This window comes from Cervus elaphus, chromosome 5 (assembly GCF_910594005.1).
Source record: "Cervus elaphus chromosome 5, mCerEla1.1, whole genome shotgun sequence".
Taxonomy (NCBI): Eukaryota; Metazoa; Chordata; class Mammalia; order Artiodactyla; family Cervidae; genus Cervus; species Cervus elaphus.
In genome coordinates, this window is record NC_057819.1 from 118,316,495 (window position 1) to 118,338,004 (window position 21,510).

The 21,510-nt window shown below is 39.5% G+C and overlaps 1 protein-coding gene across 1 annotated transcript in view; it reads right to left on the minus strand.

Moving 5' to 3' along the window:
• KANSL1 (KAT8 regulatory NSL complex subunit 1) overlaps nt 1-21,510 on the minus strand; it is a 172,888-nt gene that overhangs the window by 120,695 nt on the left and 30,683 nt on the right. The window contains 1 exon segment of the mRNA XM_043904919.1: nt 6,882-8,253. Coding sequence (XP_043760854.1) covers nt 6,882-8,170 — 1,289 coding nt within the window. The 5' untranslated portion in view covers nt 8,171-8,253.

The window sequence follows — 21,510 nt, forward strand, 5'->3', positions numbered from 1 at the left end:
AGTAAAACAATTTTACCTAACTGATGGAATTTAACAAGATGCTCTGCAAATGACACTGAAACCTCTGGGTATGCCCAACAGCCAAAATGTTCAAATAAAAATTAGTAAAGGTGCACCGCCATTTAGTAACATCCTCCCATCTGCTCCTTCTCCACCCCAACAGCGCCATCTGATCCAGTCACACCTGTCAAAAATCTAGGAATCACTCATAATAACTTTCGCGCACTCAACACCCATTCATCGCATCCGGTCAGTCACAAGTCCTAGTCACCCTACCTCCAAACTATGCAGCGCTCTCATTCTTCCCTCCAAAGGCTGAGTTCCCACTGTCTCACCGAGCTTACCACAACAGTCTACTTCCCAAAGTCCACGTCCACTCTCCTCTTACAAAGAGTAAGAGGGAATCTTAAAAAAAACAAAACCCAATGATAAATAGAGTGTCAACGGTGTCACAATAGAATTTTAAACTAGAGATCACCTATAAGCCTACCTGTATGACCAAGCCTCTAGCAACCTCTCTGGTTTCATTTCTCATTACTCTCCTCACACTTTGCACCATTTTCAAAGGTAGCAAGCACCCCCCATTCCCAAAGCCTTAGCACAGGCTGTTTTCTCTCTCTGTTACACATCTCCTCTCCTCTTCACCACCAATTCCTTGTCATCATTCAAGTCTCAAGTTACATGCAACTTGACTTCAAGATACTTGTTAGGACATCCCCACCCATCTTAGATGTTCCTAATATGCACCATCTCAGCACTCCAAACTTTGCTTCTATGGCACCCACAACCATTATAAATATGCCATTAACTATATGATCACTTGCTTAAGTATTTAATTAATCGCTCTAACCAGTTTACCCACGAGGACAGGGCAGCGATTGTGTTTCTCTTACTCACCACTATATATCCCTAGGACCTCAGCACAGAGTAGGTGTTCAGTACCTCTAATAAACAAATTAATCAATTCCCAAAGTCTCCAAGGTAAGGCTTCAAGGCCTCTCTGCATAGCTCAGTCCCTCCTTCTCTGTTTATACAGGACTGCTTGGAAAGCCATTTCCTGATTTTTAACAGTTGCTGGAACTTATAAGGTATACAGAAGCCTTCATTTTTAAGACCCTAGTAAAGAACTTGGATCCTCATGAACTATAAGGGTTATTCTACAAGTTGTGTTCTCATAGTCAGTTACCCAAGCTTGAAACTTCAATTATCTATGATGATCCCTCCCTGTTTTACCCATACAGCCTTTGTTACTAATCCCATTAAATCCATTTCTGCACCATCCTCTGGAATCTTCACTTTTCCTTTTTACACTACAATTATCACACTTAACTTGTACTGCTGCTGCTAAGTCGCTTCAGTCGTGTCCGACTCTGTGCGACCCCATAGACGGCAGCCCACCAGGCTCCACCGTCCCTGGGATTCTCCAGGCAAGAACACTGGAGTGGCTGCCATTTCCCTCTCCAATGCATGAAAGCAAAAAGTGAGAGTGAAGTTGCTCAGTCGTGTCCGACTCTTCACATCCCCGTGGACTGCAGCCCACCAGGCTCCTCCGTCCATAGAATTTTCCAGGCAAGAGTACTGGAGTGGGTTGCCACTGCCTTCTCCGTAACCTGTACTACTAGATCTCTAAAATGTCTCCACTCTAGCCACCAAAAAGCCCTTAGCCACTCAGCCTCTGTCCTCTCTGATTATGCCATGCCTTCCTCCTGTACTGACCTACCTCCTTAGGCCATAACCAAAAGACAACTTTCTATCAATATCCTAGCCAGCCTTCAAGGCTCATTTCTACTATCCTTTCTTTCCAGTTCCATCAACCAGTTGTAATCTCTTCCTATTTTATGTCTTATCACCCAACATTTACTACGTATTAGTACATGCCAGGCACTGTTCTAAGTATTCATCTTTATCTCCCATGTCTCCAATACACCTCAAAATTATATACTTTCTGTGCACAGAAATTCAGTTTATTTACCTATGACACTTCTGATGTCTTACATGTTTGTTCGTAAGTACCTACAAATGATCACTTTAAAAGAACATAGTTGACCCTTAAACAACACGGCTTTAAACTGTGCACATTCACTTAGACGCAGATTTTTTTCAACAGTTATTATGATCTGTGGTTGGCTGAATCCAGATAGAGAGAGAGAGGCTGGGCATCACTAACTCCAGTGTTGTTCAAGGGTCAACTGTACAATTTTACAACTGCTCAATTTTACACAATGAAAACACCAATCCGAAGGCAACAGCAAATATCTGGAACATCTAGATCTGCAGCAAATGAGTAGCCCCCAAATTCCTGCTGCCTAACTTCCTGCCTTCAGAATCATACAAGAAGCACCAAGAATAATTCTCACTACCTATGTAACTTCTCAGAAAAAAAGGGGGAAGGAGGAGAAGATGGAGAAAACACAAATTCCTATTTCAGCCACTGGATGTCATATGCATGCTAGCAGAAAAACCTGGGGCATTCAATCAAAGGTGATTAGATTAGAACAAGGTGTTTGGCAAGTCAAAGTTCACTTAGCTCCAAAATAACTTCTCTAAGAACATGATAGAATTATTCCCACAAATGTATCACACCCAGTAAAATATACAATAATCATTTTAATGGATTATGGGGTGGCAAGGGCTGGGGGGACATAGGTAGTAAAAGAATCAAAGCTCTAAGTCAAAGTCAAGAAAGCCATTTTGTTTCAAGGTATCCCAGGGACTCACAGGGAACTTTGCCTCAGAGTCCCCAAATGCAAAAAGATGATGATGAGAAAAGCTCCATCAATGTTAAAGATAGAGTTGTCACAATTCAAAGCAGTTTAAGCCTTGGAGATCAGTTTCCTCATTTTTATTAGGAAAGTGGTAACAAAGCTAGTCTACGGTAAAGAAGGGTTAGATGTTAGGCTTCCAGCTAATAGATCTCTCACTCCCATCATTCTGCGAGAGGAGAAGGAACATGAAAAGAAGGACAAATCAAGTTGACTGCCATCCTTGGCAACATCATCTGTGTATACTTAACAAATTCTAGCAGGAGCTACAACACAAAGCATTCCATAGTACTTAAAAAGCAAAACCTATGAACACACTAGTTATGATACCGTGAACTCTTCATAAACTCCAAAAGGATGAAATTCCTCAGAAATAAAGCAAAGTCACTGCAATCAAGACAATCCAAAATTCAAATAACTTCTTTCACTAAACTGAACATCTAGTTTACTTTTACTCAACTCTGATCATAACAGACTTCAGGAAGCTATCACACAAATGCAACAAAGTTTAGAATAAATTAAACAAACAAACAAAAAACCCATGAAAATAAAACAAGAACAGGGAGAGTAAACTGAAGCCAAGAATGAGGCTTAAAAGAAAAAAAGTACAACAGTAAGAACCCACAAGCTGTTGATCTAAAGACACATTTAATATCTGGAAAAATTTTTTTTCTTTACAAGTACTTACTACAAAAATTTGTAAGTACAAGGGTAAGAAAATGAAAACTAAATTGAGCAAAATTAAGTATGGGTCCAGGAATTCATAACAAAATAGCAGTACAAAACCTAGATATGAAAAGGAGAAATACAAAGAAAAACTAAATTGAAGAAGAGTGTGGGAGCACAAGCACACACTCAACAGTTCTATTATACAACACATGAGGTAACTAAATGCTTTTATTTCTACATCCACAATTAAGAACCAAACACTGAGGTATTTATTGAAACATATAGCTTCCTTTCTAGTCCCTCATTCAAGATGATGATGTTTTTAAAAAGAATGAAATAACGCCATTTGCAGCAATGTGAACAGACCTAGAGATTATTCATATTAAGTGAAGTCAGATGAGAAAGACAAATACCATATATCATTTATATGTGGGATCTTAAAATAAGTTACAAGTGAATTTATTTACAGAACAACTCAACTTTGTAGAAAACAAACTTATGATTCCAAAGGGGAAAGAAGGTGGGAGAGGGATAAATTATGAGTCTGCAATTAGCAGATACAAATACTACATATAAAATAGATTTTTTAAAAAAAGTCCTACTGTTGTATAGCACAAGGAACTAGATTCAATATCCTATAATCATCCATAATGGAAAAACTATGAAAAAAAATACATATGTATAATGTTATATATAATGGAATATGTATGTATAATGGAATCACTTTGGTGTATACCAGAAATTAACACATTATAAGTCAAAGAATTCATACCTCAATAGAAAGAATTTAAGATGATGTTTCAATTCCTGCTCATTCCACAGTGATGTTACTAAACAATAATATAGGTCAAACCCAATGTAGTGTAGAATTTCCAAAGTAGGTACATGTACCAAGACAGGAAGATATATACATATAAAACATTTTCAGATGATCGTCTAAAAAGCTTACAACAGAAAGGTGTAACAATTTTTAAACTAAACATAAAATAAGTTAACCAGAAAAAATTAAATCAAGGAAAAAGAAAATACTTTTCTGCTGACTCATCCAGCTATATTAGAATTCACTAATTGTAAAAAAAGAAAAAAAACATGATAAACATGTAATTCTTGATAATATATAAAACCAATCATTCTGCTACTGGACAGCATGTGCCTAGGACTTACAATAAATTACAGATTTTTCCTCTTTTATTAAAAAGTTAGGAAAAACACAAATGATAGACAAGCTATTCAAAGATGTAAAAAGTTGAAATTCACCAGCTGGGTCAAGCCCCTAAAGACTTAACTAACTTCTTATTCCAGGACTTAAGAATTATAAATGCAGTTATGAGATTTGGGAGGGACTTTAAATCACAAAGAAAAGGTTTCTCTGCATCCAAAGAACAACTTCTTTTTCTTTTTTAATCAAAATGCTATCTCCACTTTCACTGGCCAGTTGTTGAAAGCCTTTAAAATACTCAGGTGGTCAACAAACACCCTGGTTAAATACTAGCCTTTGGAGTCAATCTGGTGACCTTGCTTAAAACAACAAGTTAAAAGTATTTGCACTTTATTAGTGGCTTTAATTTAAATTCATATATATCATAATTTGCAAAAGCATATTTACTTGACAGTACTTTTAGCACCCGAATCGTCCTTACTTTAATATGATCTGAAGCATGGAAATTCAACTTTTAAAAGCATTCTTAAACTGATCCCAAGAAGTTTCCTAAAATAATCCCTTTGCTGTCTTTTTAATTTACATCCTTCCAATCAACAAACCATTGTGAGAAGAATGCCCAAACCTAAGCAGGTGGACTAAGAGGTCTTTTGAAGTCAATAGACTTCATGATGTAAAAAAAAAAGTTCTTTCATAGGCATTCTGATTTCACTGGATTGGAATGTTACCCACAACATTACCAAAACTTAGAAATGTTGCCAATACAATGTCTCTCGAAAACATTAAGCTTATAGATTCTAGATGTTTTTCATCAAATATACAAAATAAGTACAGGAAACTTTAAAGACTTCAACTACACTATCTTACACAAAATCACTCAAACAGAATATTCAACTGTTGACAAGGTTGCTTAAAACTGCAGTTTATGTAGCAAAGTCAGTGGTGATAATGCCACAAATATTGGCAAGCTGACTGAAGCTACTAATCCATTTAAGGAAAAGTAACTATGTTACAGCAATGCTCTGAAATTTATTTGCTTTAGACCTGAATATAGAAGTAGACTCTTGACTCTTGAGCAGAGTAAGCTTACAAGTGATAATGGCACTTGGTCTACAAGGGAAAAAATTCAGCAAGATTATCCAGATTTTTTTCACTCAAAACAGAAACATAAACCCAAATTTCATACTCAGATACAGTGTTATCCATGTTTATAACTGGGAAAAAAAAAAGGAAATCTACTTATGCTTAGAAGCATAGCTGTCTCAACAAAGTTTCCAGTGAAAATCCTAAGTCACCTTTTTATTACAGGCAAGGGACAGTCAACTATTCCAACATAGCCACCTACTTCAGTCTTCTCTAGCAATCCAAACTTTACAACATTCCCACCCAAAGAGGATCTACTAGTCAACGCTCCTGCCCTCTTTTCCAACTACTCCTGTTTCCCTCTCTCATGAAGTCTAGATAAACACAGATCTATCTTTAAGGAGATATACTGTACTTTCTTATCTTAGAGCTGAATGCAGGACCAGGAAGTAAAAGCATGTATGTCTCTACCAGGTCTATGTAAAGTGCCACAAAGAACTTATGGAGAATTTTCCTCAACCCATTTTGAAAATCCAGTAAGAATTTATCCCAAATATATCAATACATTTAACTTAGTTGAAAGAAAATAAAACCCAAACCTTTGATAAAGGTTTCTTTTAGGAAGAGAATCAGGTTGTGACAGCATATCATGCTTGGAGACAACCTACAAAATACTCTGAAGCACTCCCTGATTATTAGTCCTTATTTCTTTTATAAGGAAATCTCAAATGTCAAAATTGAAAACCAGGTACATTCTCTGCTGAAAGCTCAATTAAAAGCAACCATAAATTCCAGAGAACTTAACTAGGTCAACTAAACTTTTGCCCCACTTACTAGAAACAACAATCTGAAGTCAAGCCTCAGAAACTTACAAAACATCCTACTTATGGTTTCAAAAAAACCTAATTATTCACTGTGAAAGAAGAATGGGTAGTTTTACAAACTGAAAGTCTTCTAGTTTTCTCTTACTAAGATTTCAATGGGAAACCAGCAGCTTTTACCCTACAGCAACACAAAACCAAAAATACCTTCTATTTCTTCACTAGCAGGTATATATGTACCCCGCTACCTAAAATTAGGAAAAAGACAAATAGATTCTAAGCACCCATCATAAAAGAAGTCCTGTCTTCCCATGATGGGAATTCGCCAAGTCTTTCTCCCTTGTCCAAACGTTTCTGAAAAATGACATTATGCATGATTCTACTCACAGGGGTACGTGGCGCTGCTCAGGGTCAGCTCTGGTCAGTTCTTCCTCTTCGATATCAGACTCTCCTCCTGAACTACTGTCTGTGATGTCGGAATCAAACGCTCGTTCACTGCACCTCAAGTTGGCTATACCACTGGCTGTAAATCTCTCCAATTCTTCTGAAATCGAATCACTTTTCAGGAAGTTGCTAAGTCCCTCTGAAGCAGCGGTCTCACTGGCAGCTTTTCTCAATGCAGCTTCGGCCTTTCGAGTCAGCATCAACTGGCTCCGGGGCCTCAAAGATTCCAAGTTTGGTAGCTTGCTTAAAGTTTTCTCTAAAAATCCACCCAGCTGATGCTGTATGTGCCTCTCCACCTGCTTGGCTTGCACAACCTGTAAGCGCTTCTGTAACCTGCGGGCCCGGCTCTCAATGTCAGCCTGCCGCCGCAGTAAAGCTGTTATCCTGATGTCAGAATCTAAAGCACTGGAAAGGATGGAAGACAGGGGAGACTTTTTACCCTCTAACTTGACACCCCCCACATTAGAACTGGAGTCTGTGTCAGGTGATAACCTATTGCTTCCTTGAAGTGCCGGCTGTTCCATGGAATTTACAGAAGGTTTGTTTGCAGTGCTATTATTGCTAAATACAGTTGTATGTTCTACATCAAGGCTTCTATGTGGAAGAGTGCAATTGGTCATACCCCCCTTCAAGTCCCCAGATTCAGATGCCACCACTTCACCCCCCTGAAGAGAAGATGAAGTGAGAGCCCGTTTTCCCCCATTAAGGGGACTGGAATTGTCATGATCAGAATGTGCTGAACTTTTAGTCAATTTCTTCGCCAACCCATTTACAGGTGCTTGTGGCAGAGCTGTCTGACCACTTGTATTCATGGTTCTAAGATTTTCTAAGGAAAACTCCAAAACTTGCTGTCTTCCCAACAGCTCAGCTCGGAGTTCATAGGACTGAGATAAGAGAGGGTGAGATTTGAGTACTGTCTGCTTGCTGAAGACACCTTGCAACTTCAGTGATTCCTTTGAGGGAACAGATGTGACATCGGAGCAGAGATAAGACGCCACCAGCGGCTGCAGCTTTCCCAAGTCTTCCTTGGCAGGGTTATTCCGGAAGTCTAGACTGGGGTCCTCTGCAGCAATGGCTTTTCTTTTGGTTCCGTTGGCAGCAATAAGGATGTTGGCGTTGCCGTTATTCTCGGCACTGCCAGGGGACAAAGTGGAGGATGGGGGAGCCAGTTTGAACCGGATATGGTGTGTTTCAGCTGCTGCGTCAGTGAGAGCGGGCGCCATCGCAGCCATTCAGCACAGAGAGACAGGAAGTCCAGCCTCTCCCGGTGCCGAGGCCAGCTCCACAGCCCCTTACCGCCTCCCCAGAGAACAGACTAGAAGAGAAAGAAGAAAAGGAAGTTAGAAATACAAACACATTAGAAAACAACACACATGTTTTTAATACAAACATTATGGAGGGTGTTAGCCAAACTGTCTTCAAAAAGAAAACACTCGGGGACTTCCCTGGTGGTTCAGTGGCTGGGACTCTCTGCTTCCAATGCAGGGGGCCCGGGTTCATACCCTGGTCAGGGAACAAGATCCCATGTGCTGTAACTAAGTCTCTGTAACTAAGACCTCATGCAGTCAAATAAATAAATAAATATACAAAAAGAAAACACTGAAACCTAAAGGGGAGGGTGTTGGGGCGGGGCCACAACTCTTCTACAAAAGAATCAATCCCATCCTTCCTTTTAGTCACTTGTTACCATACACTGAAAGTAGTCACAGACTCTTAAAGTCAAATCATCTGCATTTAAAAGAAAAATAGCTTTAAAACTTCTTGAAACTAGTGAATTTAAAGCAAATGTATCAAACTAAACACCAGGAATCAAACAGAAAAGAAGTAGTAAGAACTCCTCATTCCCTACCCAAAGTCTGTATGCCAAATGTCTGTACATTTCTGGCCAAAGGATCCAATGTTTGTCAGCTTCCCACTGCTCTGTAAGATAGATCATACTAAAAGCTTTACTGTTTCACACCTGTAATGCCAGTTTATTTCATCAATTTTCTTTCCTTTCCACTGTCCTCAGTATGGCCCACCTCTCAAATTAATTGCCCAATGTGTCTCTTTTCTTCACAACTTCTTGAAAGAATAGTTATAAATAGCTGCCTCTGCCCTTCTCACTCTTCTGTAATCTGCCTTCTACTCCTACGGCTCTGGCAAAGGTCACAAGCAATCTCATTATCAAATCCCATGCTCAAGTCTCAGTCCCCATTCTATCTGACTTCTCTGAAGCATTAGGTAGTGCTGACCACCCCATTCTTCTGGAAATTCTTCCTTCCCGATGTCCTTGACAACAAGGTCCCTTCTGCCCTCTTCCCTCTCAACTCACTTCCTTGGCAACAATCTTGATAGCAATGTGTAAGTCCTCTGGTCGCTCAGAAAAACACATTCAGCTGCACTAATCAACATCCTCACCTCTAGGTACCTCAAGCCCCCTGAAGCTCAAAACTGAATTTCTTTTTACTTCTTACCCAGTTTTATCATCTCAGGCAATTGCTTTCACCAAGTAACCCCAGCTAAAAACCTCAGCAGTGTGCCTCTTCTTCATCCCTTTTGATTTATCTGGTCTGAGAGTAAAAGGAAATCTATGTAAAGAACTAAGCCAGCAGGTACTAAAGTGTGGCCTACACATTTCTTGAGAGTTCAAAGACCATTTCAGAGGTCCACAAGATCAAACTTTTCATAATAATATTAAACATTATTTGCCTTTTTCCATAGTGCTGACGTTTGCGATAAGGATGCAAAGACAAGTCTGAGCAAAATTGCTGGTACCTTAGCAAAAATCAAGAGCAGAGGTACCTAACTGTACTAATAGCCTCTGGTTACTGTATTCTTTACTCATTTAGTTAAAAAATAAAAGTTTTTTTAAAAGGTTATTATAATGACCTTTGATATCCTTGATGAAATACAGAAATTATGAACTTTATTAAATCTCCACTCAACTCTTCAGTGCATGTGTATACGCGTATCTAAATACTCTGTGCAATGAAAGGTAAAGTACACATAAAGCACTTCTACTGCCTTAAGAAAACTGAGTTACAAGTTGAACTAGAAGCTTCTTCCATGTAACACTATTTTTACTTGGCAGAACAACTGACAAACTATGATTATACAGACTTTTGAATATTGAGCAGACATCTTCTTGCAAATTAACAAAGTGAACCTAATCACTTCAAGGAAACCCAATATGAGGTCTGTTGCCAATGATAAAATCCGAGTTTTTATGCAAAAATAAGTATTCTGAAAATGTGTATCCACCACCATGAACTTGGAACATTTCCCCAATACTTAAAGTCATTTCTGATTAAACAGACTACTGCTGATACTAGTGAACGAGAACTGGATACCACATAATGAAATGTGTCAACCTTTTGGAAGATCTGCATAACTCTGTCAATGACCAAATGACCAATGCTCCTTAGAAACTAGTGCATGGGTAAAAGTAAGTGCAAGACAGACCAAATGGATTAATCTGACAGAGTATGAAAAGCTCACTGATACGGCTTTAGATTCCACGGTGCAGCTAACCTTTATGAAATTACTACTTGTCAAGTTTGGGCAGTGTCAAAGGATATGCACACTTTAAAAGGCTAAAAATACTTGTCTCTTTTCCAAACTACACATTTGTATGAGGTCAGATTTTCTGTACATACTTCCAAAACAACATTATCACAACAGAATCAATGCAGAAGGAGATATGAGAACCCAGCTGTTTTCTATTAAGCCAGACATTAGAAAGATCTGCAAAAATGTAAAATAATGCCATTACCACTTAATTTTTGTTGTTCTGATAAAAGTTATTATCCATAATATGTAATAGATTATTTTTAAATGAATTACTTTTTTTTCCTTTAATTTGTGGCCGCACTGCCCAGCTTGTAGGATCATAGTTCCCCAACAAGGGACTGAACCCATGCCCTAGGCAGTGAAAGCAGAGTCCTAATCACTGGATCACCAGGAAGTCCCAGTAAATAATTATTCCTTAAATTTCTCAAAGTTTCTAATCAACTATTGATAACCCACCAAAGTTCTTTGTGGTTTTCGACATTTTTTAAAAGTGAAAAGGGGCCTTGAGACCAAAAAGTTTGTGCATCACTGAACTAAAAGCAACCTCCTCCTCCCTCAAAAAAATGAGGACAACTTCCATTTTGGTCAAACATTTTATCTTTAGATAAAAATCAACATAGGATGGTAAGCCGTGTAGTACTACACTAAGACTTTACAGGATGACAATTCAAATCATTAGTATCAAAATATTTAAGTAAATGACTGAGAAAAGTGTTAGTTGTCAGTCGTGTCCAACTCTTTGATACTCATGGACGGTAGCCCACCAGGTTCCTCTGTCCATGGGATTCTCCAGGCAAGAATACTGGAGTGGATTGCCATTCCCTTCTCTTAGGGGATCTTCCCAACCCAGGGATTGAACCTCAGTCTCCTGTACTGCAGGCAGACTTCACTGTCTGAGCTACCAATACACTTACAGGTCAAACATGTCTACCACTCTATGTAATTGCCAAAAATTTCTCACTCTAAGCTTATAATGCCTTTAACAAACAACCTATATTCATTAAACTAGACCTTCTAAGGATTAGAGTTTTATCCTTATGGACTTGCTGGCATACAGCATTCTGTGTAACTGTTCTATGTCCACTTTTCCTATTTTTGATTTTAAATTTAAAAGTAATTCCTAATTTAATTTAAAAAATAGCTGTATTATTACATTGGTTCAATTGACAGATGAACCAATGTAATAAGCTCTTCATTCAAAATACCTTGAGTCAATTTAATAATAGGAAAAGCATTTTCTACCATAAACAAAAACCACTATCTGATCTTCCAATTAACTCAGTATCCTCTTTCAAACTGATAACAGTATACAGCTGGTACTAGCCATGCAAATGGCAACCCATTTCAATACTCTTGCCTGGAGAATCCCATGGACACAGGAGCCGGCAAGCTACAGTCCACAGGGGTGCAGAGTCGGACATGACTGAAGTGACTTAGACTAGCCGTGCAAGGAGGCACATTATCACTGTCAGATGATTAATACAATGAGTGAGAGGAGTATATGGCAGCCTACTGCCCAAAAGCATTACACTCTGTCTCGCAATCACAGGAAGCAGCCTCCCTCTGGGACCCAAGCAAGGACACAGATGTTACACAGCTTCCACAAAACGTATGGAAAACCCATGCTCACACAGCACACATAAAAAGTGGGTTGTAATTAACATCACACCACAGAAGGTACTTAAGCAATCAACATTCCAAAGTTATTTCAGAATTATTTAGTTCTTTAAAATCTGCAACTTAAAGAAAAATCTGCTGACTCAAATCCCACCTCTTTCAATATTTCTCTGACCCTCTGAAAGCACATCTGAGAACTTGATATTAATCATATACGCCTCAAAGGCAAATGTATCTTGCTCACACTCCCTCCTTGGTCTCAAAATCCCCATGGAGCGCAATGAAAATAGTTACTAAACAATTTTTCTCAATAAACAGGGAAGGGGAAAAGTGATGTCTTCAGAAGAAATTCCATTCCTAACTCCTAAATCTTTATCTTTCTATATCAAAACTGCTAAAAAAAAAATATATATATATATATACTGGACTCTACACCCGCCTCCCTTCACTGACTTGAAATGCTGTGCTGAGATGCAATATCACTCCCCACCCCCAAGCCCAGTCACAGGTAAGAGGAGTAGGTCCAGGTTCACATCTGGCTCCACCCATATTTAAATCATTTAACTATTTTGTTCCCTCAACTTCTTCATCTGCAAATAACAGAGCTGACCTCAGAAGGCTGCAGAAATGATTACATAAAATACTTTCAATTACTTAACTTAGTGCCTGGCACAAGAGCCCATTATTTGCACTATTATTATAACCTATGGAGAAAAAGCAGGTATTACTAAAACAAAAAACTGTTAAGTAGGAAAAAAGGTGTTAAAAAATAAAATTAATACCATGAACTCATTTCAGTTTTAAAAAGTAGGTGATAAGATTCTTTTGTTTTTTTATTTTCTGGCTTATGTAATGTCTCCACCATAAACACAAATTGCTTGTAATAAACACAAACTGCTTGTATAATACAAGGGAAGAAGGCAAAAATAATGTAAATTTTAAAAGAGTCAAAAAAAATGTGATTAAGGCAAAATATCACAAAAACGTTCTTAAATTTAATATGAGCAAAATGTTGATTGAAACAATTCCCATCCCACTTAAATCCCAAAAACGTTGTAGTGACTCAACAATTTAGAGCAGAGAGAAACTGTCTACTTAAGGAGTGTTACAGAAACAGCACAGCAGCTTTTGATAAATCACCCTTCTCCAAAGAATACAAAACATTAAAAGCTATAACTTATTAATCCTCAGTACAAGCTAAGTGTTAGATTTCTGGCTGCGATTTTAATTTCCAATTCACTGGTGGGACAGATAGTAAAGTTACATCGTACATTCAGAATAAAGAAACCTAAAATGTTCCAACTTTTAGTTCATCTAATAAACCACAATCTGACCAAAAAAAAAAAGATGGGACCTAATGCACCTGCAGCCACCGACATAAATTATGATTCAACAGTAAGCTTAAGAGACAAAAGAAGGGCTATCTTATCAGGGTCCTTTAAAAGGCTATGAAAATTTGAGCTAGCTAATTAACAGTGTCCATCCCAGTCAGATGGAAAAACTTCCCTGATGAGATTCACAATGCACTTCATTATACTGAATACTGCTCAAATATTTGCACCTCTAACAAATAAACATCTTTTTTTATTATATTAATATCGTGCAGAACACTGTTCTGAAAAATATAAGTTAGAACAAAGTTCAAATACATGACCTCTAAGGCCCCTTCCTGTATATATGATTTTCTTATTATAAACGGCAATATAGATTCAAGAGCAAACTTCCACCTAACACAAGTAACACTCTGGAAGCCAAAGTATATCCCTAAGACAGAGTTTCTCAACCTCAGCACTACTGACTTGTGCGGAGTAATTTTTTGCTATGGGGAATGGGGTCTCTCCTGTGTCCAGGTGGTTTAGCAGCATCCCTGGCCTAAATGCCCACTGCACCCTCCTAGAAATTATGACAACCAAAAATGCCTCCAGACATGCCAAATGTCCCCAAGGGGGCAAAATCACACCCCCCCCCCAATTGAGAGGCACTCTCTAGAGAGAGATTCTGTATCTACAGATGTATATACATACATATATATTTCTAAACATAGATTTCCAGAAATCATACATATCTGGCTGCTTCAAATAGTGGAAGTCACAAACTAACTCCACACCTACAAACGAAAGCCACACCTTACTCCCTTGTAAATTCCCAAGACAGGACTCCGGTTACTCAAGAATAAATTGGCAGCATCCACCTTGCAAAAATGCTGATTAGCTGCCAAGGCCCAAAGAGAAGGGTCTGGACATTGGGTGGCCAACAACCGCACTTGCACTGAAAACAGAAGCAAAAATCAGATGGGGAAGAAAAACTTGCCCATAATGTGGTTTCTACTAACCTCGTTCCACCATTACCTCATTACTCTGTACAAATGGAAAGAAGACACAGGAAGGATGGTTAGAGAAGGGTGTGTGAAGTTATCAAAATTTAAGCTGAAGCTTCAAAATTAACTAAAATTTCATTTATGCAAAAGGCTGTGACAAAAGAAGGTAATGGGGCATTCCAGTGAGAGGAAAAGGTATGGGAAAAGCGGACATCCTGGAGATTAGAAGAAATTATCAACTTGTCTGAATTATAAAGCATATTTTAACAAGAGGAAACACTATAGAAAAAGGTGAAAATGCAGTCTGAAGCCAGATCATTAATGGACAACCTTCAAAAGCCAGTTTTTACTCAGACTTAAAGGCAGCAGAAAATCATGAACGGTTTTTCGTATGTGGAGTGACACACGAGAACTGTGCTGCAGAGACCAGCTGTCTAGGATGGATTAAAAGAAAGTACAAAGGCAAAGGCCAGTGAGGAAGCTACTGCAATAATCTAGACAGGATACAACAAGAACTCACAACTAAGGTGGTCACCACAGCAGAAGTGTCAAAGTCTCCTCTAGGTTTCGGAAGCGCCTCAAGTCTGCAGAAGAACCAAGTAAGCGATGCAAATAGGAAAGCTCTTAAGAAACAAGAAGGTTGTCATTTCCTTCATAATTTCAGCTTCTTCAAGATAAAATCCTCCCATTTATTTCTTATAATGCTGTTCAGGTTGAGAGGCAGGGGGAACCATTTAGGTTTGGTATATCCTCTCCATTCCTAACAGTACCAATTCAAACCCAGCCCGGATGCTCACACCTAAATGATCTTAAGAGCCTCCTGACTTAACTCTCAGTCCTCTAATCCAGCTGTCCCCAACCTACTGGTCAACAAGAACCGATTTTGTGGAAGACAGTTTTTCCACGGCCCAGGCGTGGGGGAGGGGATGGTTTCGCTGTGACTCAAGCACATGACACTCACTGGGCACTTTACTTCATCTGTGATCTAAGGCTGCCACTGATCTGGCAGGGCCACAGCCCGGAGGTAGGGGCTCCCTGTCTAATCCATTCCATACTTTTTTATCACTTCACTTCTCTACTCAAGAATAGTTCCTAGTACACTTCTCATTAGTCCAAATTCTCCAAGGTGAAATTTTAACATCGAAACAAATGCATCAATTGGCATGGACCTAGAAACTGCGCCCAGATTCAACTCATCATTTTTGCCTATGCTGTTGCCTCTAACTGAAGGCCCTTCTACCCTTGAAGCCCAAAACTTAATATGTCAATACACAACATCTCCACAAAAACTTTTCCAGACTATTCAGGCTCGCATAACTTTCTTCCTGCTTAAATTGTACAATGCACTTAAAAGTCACCACTCAATTAAAATTATCTGAATGTTCCCCTAGTTGTCAATTTGTTAACTCTATTTCAAAACTGGGAAAGTCCCTTAATATCTTTCTTTGCATGCTCACTAACTTTAAAAAGATAGAGTACCTGGAACATAGTAAGCCCTGTGAGCACTTACTGACAGGCTTACAGCAGTCAAAAAGACCCAGAGGGAGGCTTTTCAAGCATAAGACTGTGCTAAGCAGAGAAAGATGAGGAAGTACCAATCAAGAAACTGACACAATTGAAATAATAGGCAAGGATTTGGGATATGATCCACAGAACAACGTGAATAAAGCAGGTGGTTGGTACATGCACAGCTTCTTGAGAAAGAGGGAAAAAGCAGCTTTGTGATCAAGTACCAAAAGTTACATTATGGAACACACTGGCAAGTTTTTCTTTTACAAATGTAGATTTGTTACAGAATACAAGAGGGAGTGGGAGGCAAATTTTTTTTTCATAAAACAAAGAAATGAGGTGGATCTCACCACCCCAGTTCCTAACACTTTCCTATGCCAACAGGGCAGTGCTTCTTAAGTTTTATTATTATTAAGGGAATCACAGCTCTGGCTGGAGAATAGATTGTTATTATGACTGCTGTTCACTAACATTAATTGACCCTTTATGGTGTCAGTCACTGTGCTAAGTGTTTTACATATACACCCTCATTTAATTATCACAATAACAGTATAAGATGAATATGTGCTCAGAAGTAGCATGCCCAAGACCGCACCACTACTAAGCTACAGAAGCAGGATTCCAATCCAAATCTCTAAGTGAACAGTGAAAGTCCCTCAGCCGTGTCTGACTCTTTACGACCCCATGACTATACATACAGTTCTTGGAATTCTCTAGACCAGAATACTGGAGAGGGTAGCTGTTCCCTTCTCCAGGGGATCTTCCCAATACAGGGATCGAACCCCGGTCTCGCGCATTGCAGGTGGATTCTTTACCACCTCAGTCACCAAGGAAACCCAAGAATACCTGAGTGGGTAGCCTATCCCTTCTCCAGCGGATCTTCCCAACCCAGGAATCGAACATCTCCTGCATTGCAGAGATTCTTTACCATCTGAGCTCCCAGGGAAGACCCATGCTTATTTTTTTTAGTTTATTTTTTATTGAAGTATAGTTATTACAATGTTGCATTGGTTTAGTTGCTAAATCATGTCTGACTCTTACAACCCCATGAACTGTAGCCTGCCAGGCTCCTCTGTCCATGGGATTCTCCAGGCAAGAATACTGGAGTGAATTGCCATGCCCTCCTCCGGGGATCTTCCCGACCTAGGAATTGAACCCGGTCTCCCGCACTGCAGGCAGACTCTTTACCAACTGAGCCACCAGGGAAGCCCAGTGCATCATCACTATACCTAAGGCTAAGTTTAAACTGGAAGGGACTTAACTGCTAGACACAAGGATTTTAAATTTTAGTCTTTAGAGGAAAGTCAATGAGAAATCAAAAAAATCATTTTATTAAAATGCCTACAGCATTCAAAGCTCCACACCAAGTGTCTGAGGATGACATGGACCAGTAAAGACACTCACTGTGATCAGGGAATCCTAGGGGGACCCTCACACAGTTGTGAGAGCCGGACCGTAAAGAAGGCAGAGCGCCAAAGAATTGATGCCTTCGAAATGTGGTGCTGAAGACTCGTGAGAGTCCCTTAGACCACAAGAAGATCAAACCAGTCAATGTTAAAGAAACCAACCCTGAATACTCATTGGAAGGACTGATGCTGAAGCTGAAGCTCCAGTATTATGGTCACCTGAAGTGAACAGGCAACTCATTGGAAAAGTCCCTAATACTGGGAAAGATTGGGGGCAGAGGATGAGACGGCTGGACAGCATCACTGATGCAATGGACACGAACAAGTGGCAAACTTCAGAAGATAGTGAGGGACAAGAAGGCCTGGCATGCTGTAGTCCACAGGGTCGCAAAAAGTCAAACACGACTGGATGACTGAACACCACCACCACACAGGCTGAGAGTGGGTGCTGGGGTCACAGAAGGCGTCCCGGGGGGGAAACATCTTAACTTGAAACCTAAAGGATAGGAAGGGTCCTGCATTGGGCTTCCCTGGTGGCTCAGACAGTAAAGAATCTACCTGCAATGCCAGAGACCTGGGTTCAATCCCTGGGTCAGAAAAATCCCCTGGAGAAGGGAATGGCTACCCACTCCAGTATTCTTGCCTGGAGAATTTCGAGGAGTCTGGAGAGCTACAATCCATGGGTTGCAAAGAGTCGGACACCACTGAGTGGCTAACACTTCCACTTTTAGCATCGCCCATACAGTTACTTCCAACACCTCTGCCCCCAGTACCAATTCCAAAACCAATTCCGGCCCTTCAACATTCCCTGTGTGAATGAATCCTGATCCCAATCTCTGGTTTACAATCTACTATAGATATCCAACTTAAACATACACTAATATCAGACAGGAATAACAGACTACAGTATAGTCTAATGCTGGAGACACTAAGAACCACAGCAGTGTCATCAATGCCAAAGATCAGACAGAAATTAGGTGTGAAGGTAAACCTAGATGACAAAGCACCGTGTTTTGCCTAAAGGGATCAGGGGAGGCTTCCAGAAAGAGATGACATTCTGACTAAACACCAAGGTTAAACAGGAAGGGTTAGATAGAATGATAGCCAGTCACTCCATCCTTAATACCACTGCCTTAGTTCAGGATCCCTTAGGCCTTACACTAACCCAGAACAGCAATAATCTCCCAACTGTTCTTTCTTCCTGTCTCAGCAAGCCTTCAACCTAGTGTCCACTACCAAAATAATTACTAGAAGAGGAGAAAAGAAGGGAAAAAAGAGAGGGAACATAAATTCAACCATGCTGTGCTCCTGCTTAAAATCCTTCCGTGACGCTAAGGTAAGGATGAATCCAAACTCTGACACAGCATTTGTCTGCCCCCTTTCACACTCAGACCCATCTTCCACCTGTCCCAGCCTAGCCACTGCAATCTTATTTATACTTCCAGGTTCTTCCATACCCTTGCACCTTTGGCTTCTCAAGTTTTAGCTCAAGATCACATGCTCTTTGAAGTATTTCCCACTCATTCCAGGTAGAGTTAAAGGTCTCATTCCTTTCTAGGATCTAATAAGCATTCGCATGACATCCTGGTCATAATGGAAAATAAACACCCAATTTTGTTGCCCCTACTGTCTATATTTCTTAAAAGAAAACTTACGGCTTGTTTCCTTTTCCTTGAATCCGCCTGCAATGCAGGAGACCCCGATTTGATTCCTGAGTTGGGAAGATGCGCTGGAGAAGGGATAGGCTACCCACTCCAGTCTTCTTGGGCTTCCCTTGTGGTTCAGCTGGTAAAGAATCTGCCTGCAACACAGGAGACCTGGGTTTGATCCCTGGGTTGGGAAGCTCCCCTGGAGAAGAGAAAGGCTACCCACTCCAGTAATTCCACGGACTGCACGGTCCACGGGGTCGCAAAGAATCAGACATGACTGAGCAATTTTAACTTAACTTAATGGCTTGTTTTATTTCTAACTCTTACAGATAGCACTATACCTGACAGACAGTGCACCAATGTATTAGTTAGTTAACCTGCGTATTCTAGTGAATGCATCAGACGGAGATCCATTATGAAGTTAATGGGGATGTCTGATCATAAAGTGAAAATCTAATGGGAAGCAGGAACCAACTGAATCTAGGACAGACTTTGTCTACCTCAAGTTCTGGTCATTTACATTGCCAAGCACATGCACTCAGACTGACAAACTTTTTAAGGATACTTTTAAACTATTAAATTTGGCTACATAAGCCTTTTGAAGGCACTGTCAAAATTTTCAATTCAACTACTCAAACTTCTACCCAGTAACTGCACTTCTAGGAACCTATTCAACAGAAATATTCTCACAGGTACCTAAGAATATATGCACAAGTCTTTTACTGAAGAACTGTAATACAAAAAAAAAAAAAAAAGAGTAAACTTAAAAAGATACAATAGAGTATTATGAAGCTGTTAAAAAAAAACTGTTTATGTTGACATGAAAAATCTCTGATATATAACTAAGTGGGGGGAAAAAAAAAAGACCAAACTACGAAACAGGTAAGATCACATTTGTGTTTACTTATCACTGAATTCATTTCCTACCAGTCTAGCTCACAAAAGGCAAAGAAGGAAAAATGGACTTTTATCTCATCTCTAACAACTCTAATAATACAAGTGTTTCTGAACAAAACTAAAATCGAAGATTTCTCAAAGGATCCAAGCAATTCAAAAGCAAATACATTCTTCTTAAGGTGCTGAGGTGAGGGGAAGGTCCCTGACCCAACTTCAGAGATCTCAGTGAAGTCGACCCTAGCCCTTCAGAATACTGAATTAAAGATTAACTGAAAACACACACCCACCCAAACACACACACCCACCCAAACACACACACACACCCACCCAAACACACACCCCCCCCTGAAAAACAGCAATCCAGTATCTTTTGAAATATGGTAAGCTCTTCAAACATCCTCAGTGCTCCATGGTAACATATGAACAGTTTAATGAAAGTTTCCTGACAGTTCAACTTATCAGACCAGTATTTCTACAAAGCCTCTATGCTACCAAACAGCAGAAGCTAAACTCATTAGCTTTTCACCTCTATCCCTTCACACCCTCCAGTGGAGGTGCTAATAAGCAGTCACAAAGGCCAAATAGCAAATGAAAGCCTAGATATCAGTTTGTAGCAATTTTTCACTTAATACTCTAACAACAAAATTGCGATTCATTTTTTTTATTCCTCAACACTTCCCCTCCAACTGAATTCAACCAGATCTGACCTTAAGCTGCTCCCTTTTTACAAAGAAATTAAAAGGCTGAGGGACTCCATTAGGTTTGATGCCACTTAAGCAACTTCTTTCCAAACAAGGGCAAAATCTGCTGTACTTAAAATTCAAAGTGAGATCTCATTTGGGATTCCTGGTTCAAGTAACAAGAACCAGAGTTTTTGATAACATTTAGATAAAACTGCACTGAATTTACCTTATACTTCCCTCACTCTTAAAGCTTGGGGAGAAATTGTAATTTTTAAAAAGTTAGAACTAGAGGGGAAAAAAAGGCAAGCTTACAGTCAACAACAATAAAACACAAAGTTAAGTAATTCCGTGGGGGCTAGGGCCTTCCAATGTTAAAACTGTATAGAGCTAGCCGAAAAGCTTAGACAAGCAAGCCTTACAGAAGGTAACTAACATGTATTAAGCAGCTGTCAGTTCCCAGACACCACTACCCATAGGAGACAAGAATCTAAAAGGCGTGTCTACCTTGAAGGGCTTCTTGATGTAATGTTTAAAATCTTCATATACAATCTTTTAAGTTTCTCTTTCACACTACTCAAATTTGTTTCTTATCCATAAACATGAACTGCACTCTCCACTTTGAAGACAGTTTCTTCACACCCTCCATTTTTGCTTTACCTTTATTTGATGAAAGACAACAAAAGCTTACCACACAAACCAAAAAAAACCATCTATTTCAGTCTTTTTGGAATCCAGGCTTTTTGATAAATCAAACCTATCGACTCATTTTCTCCTATACATTTTACCCTACACCCTAGAAGACTGGCAACACACCATAACGTAGGAACAAATGATAACTGAACTAGTAACTAAGTGACCCTTCCATCCATATATACTGATCTTCTCCTATGACCCACAATTCTCTCCACAATATGCAAGTGACACCCAAAGACACCACTTTCT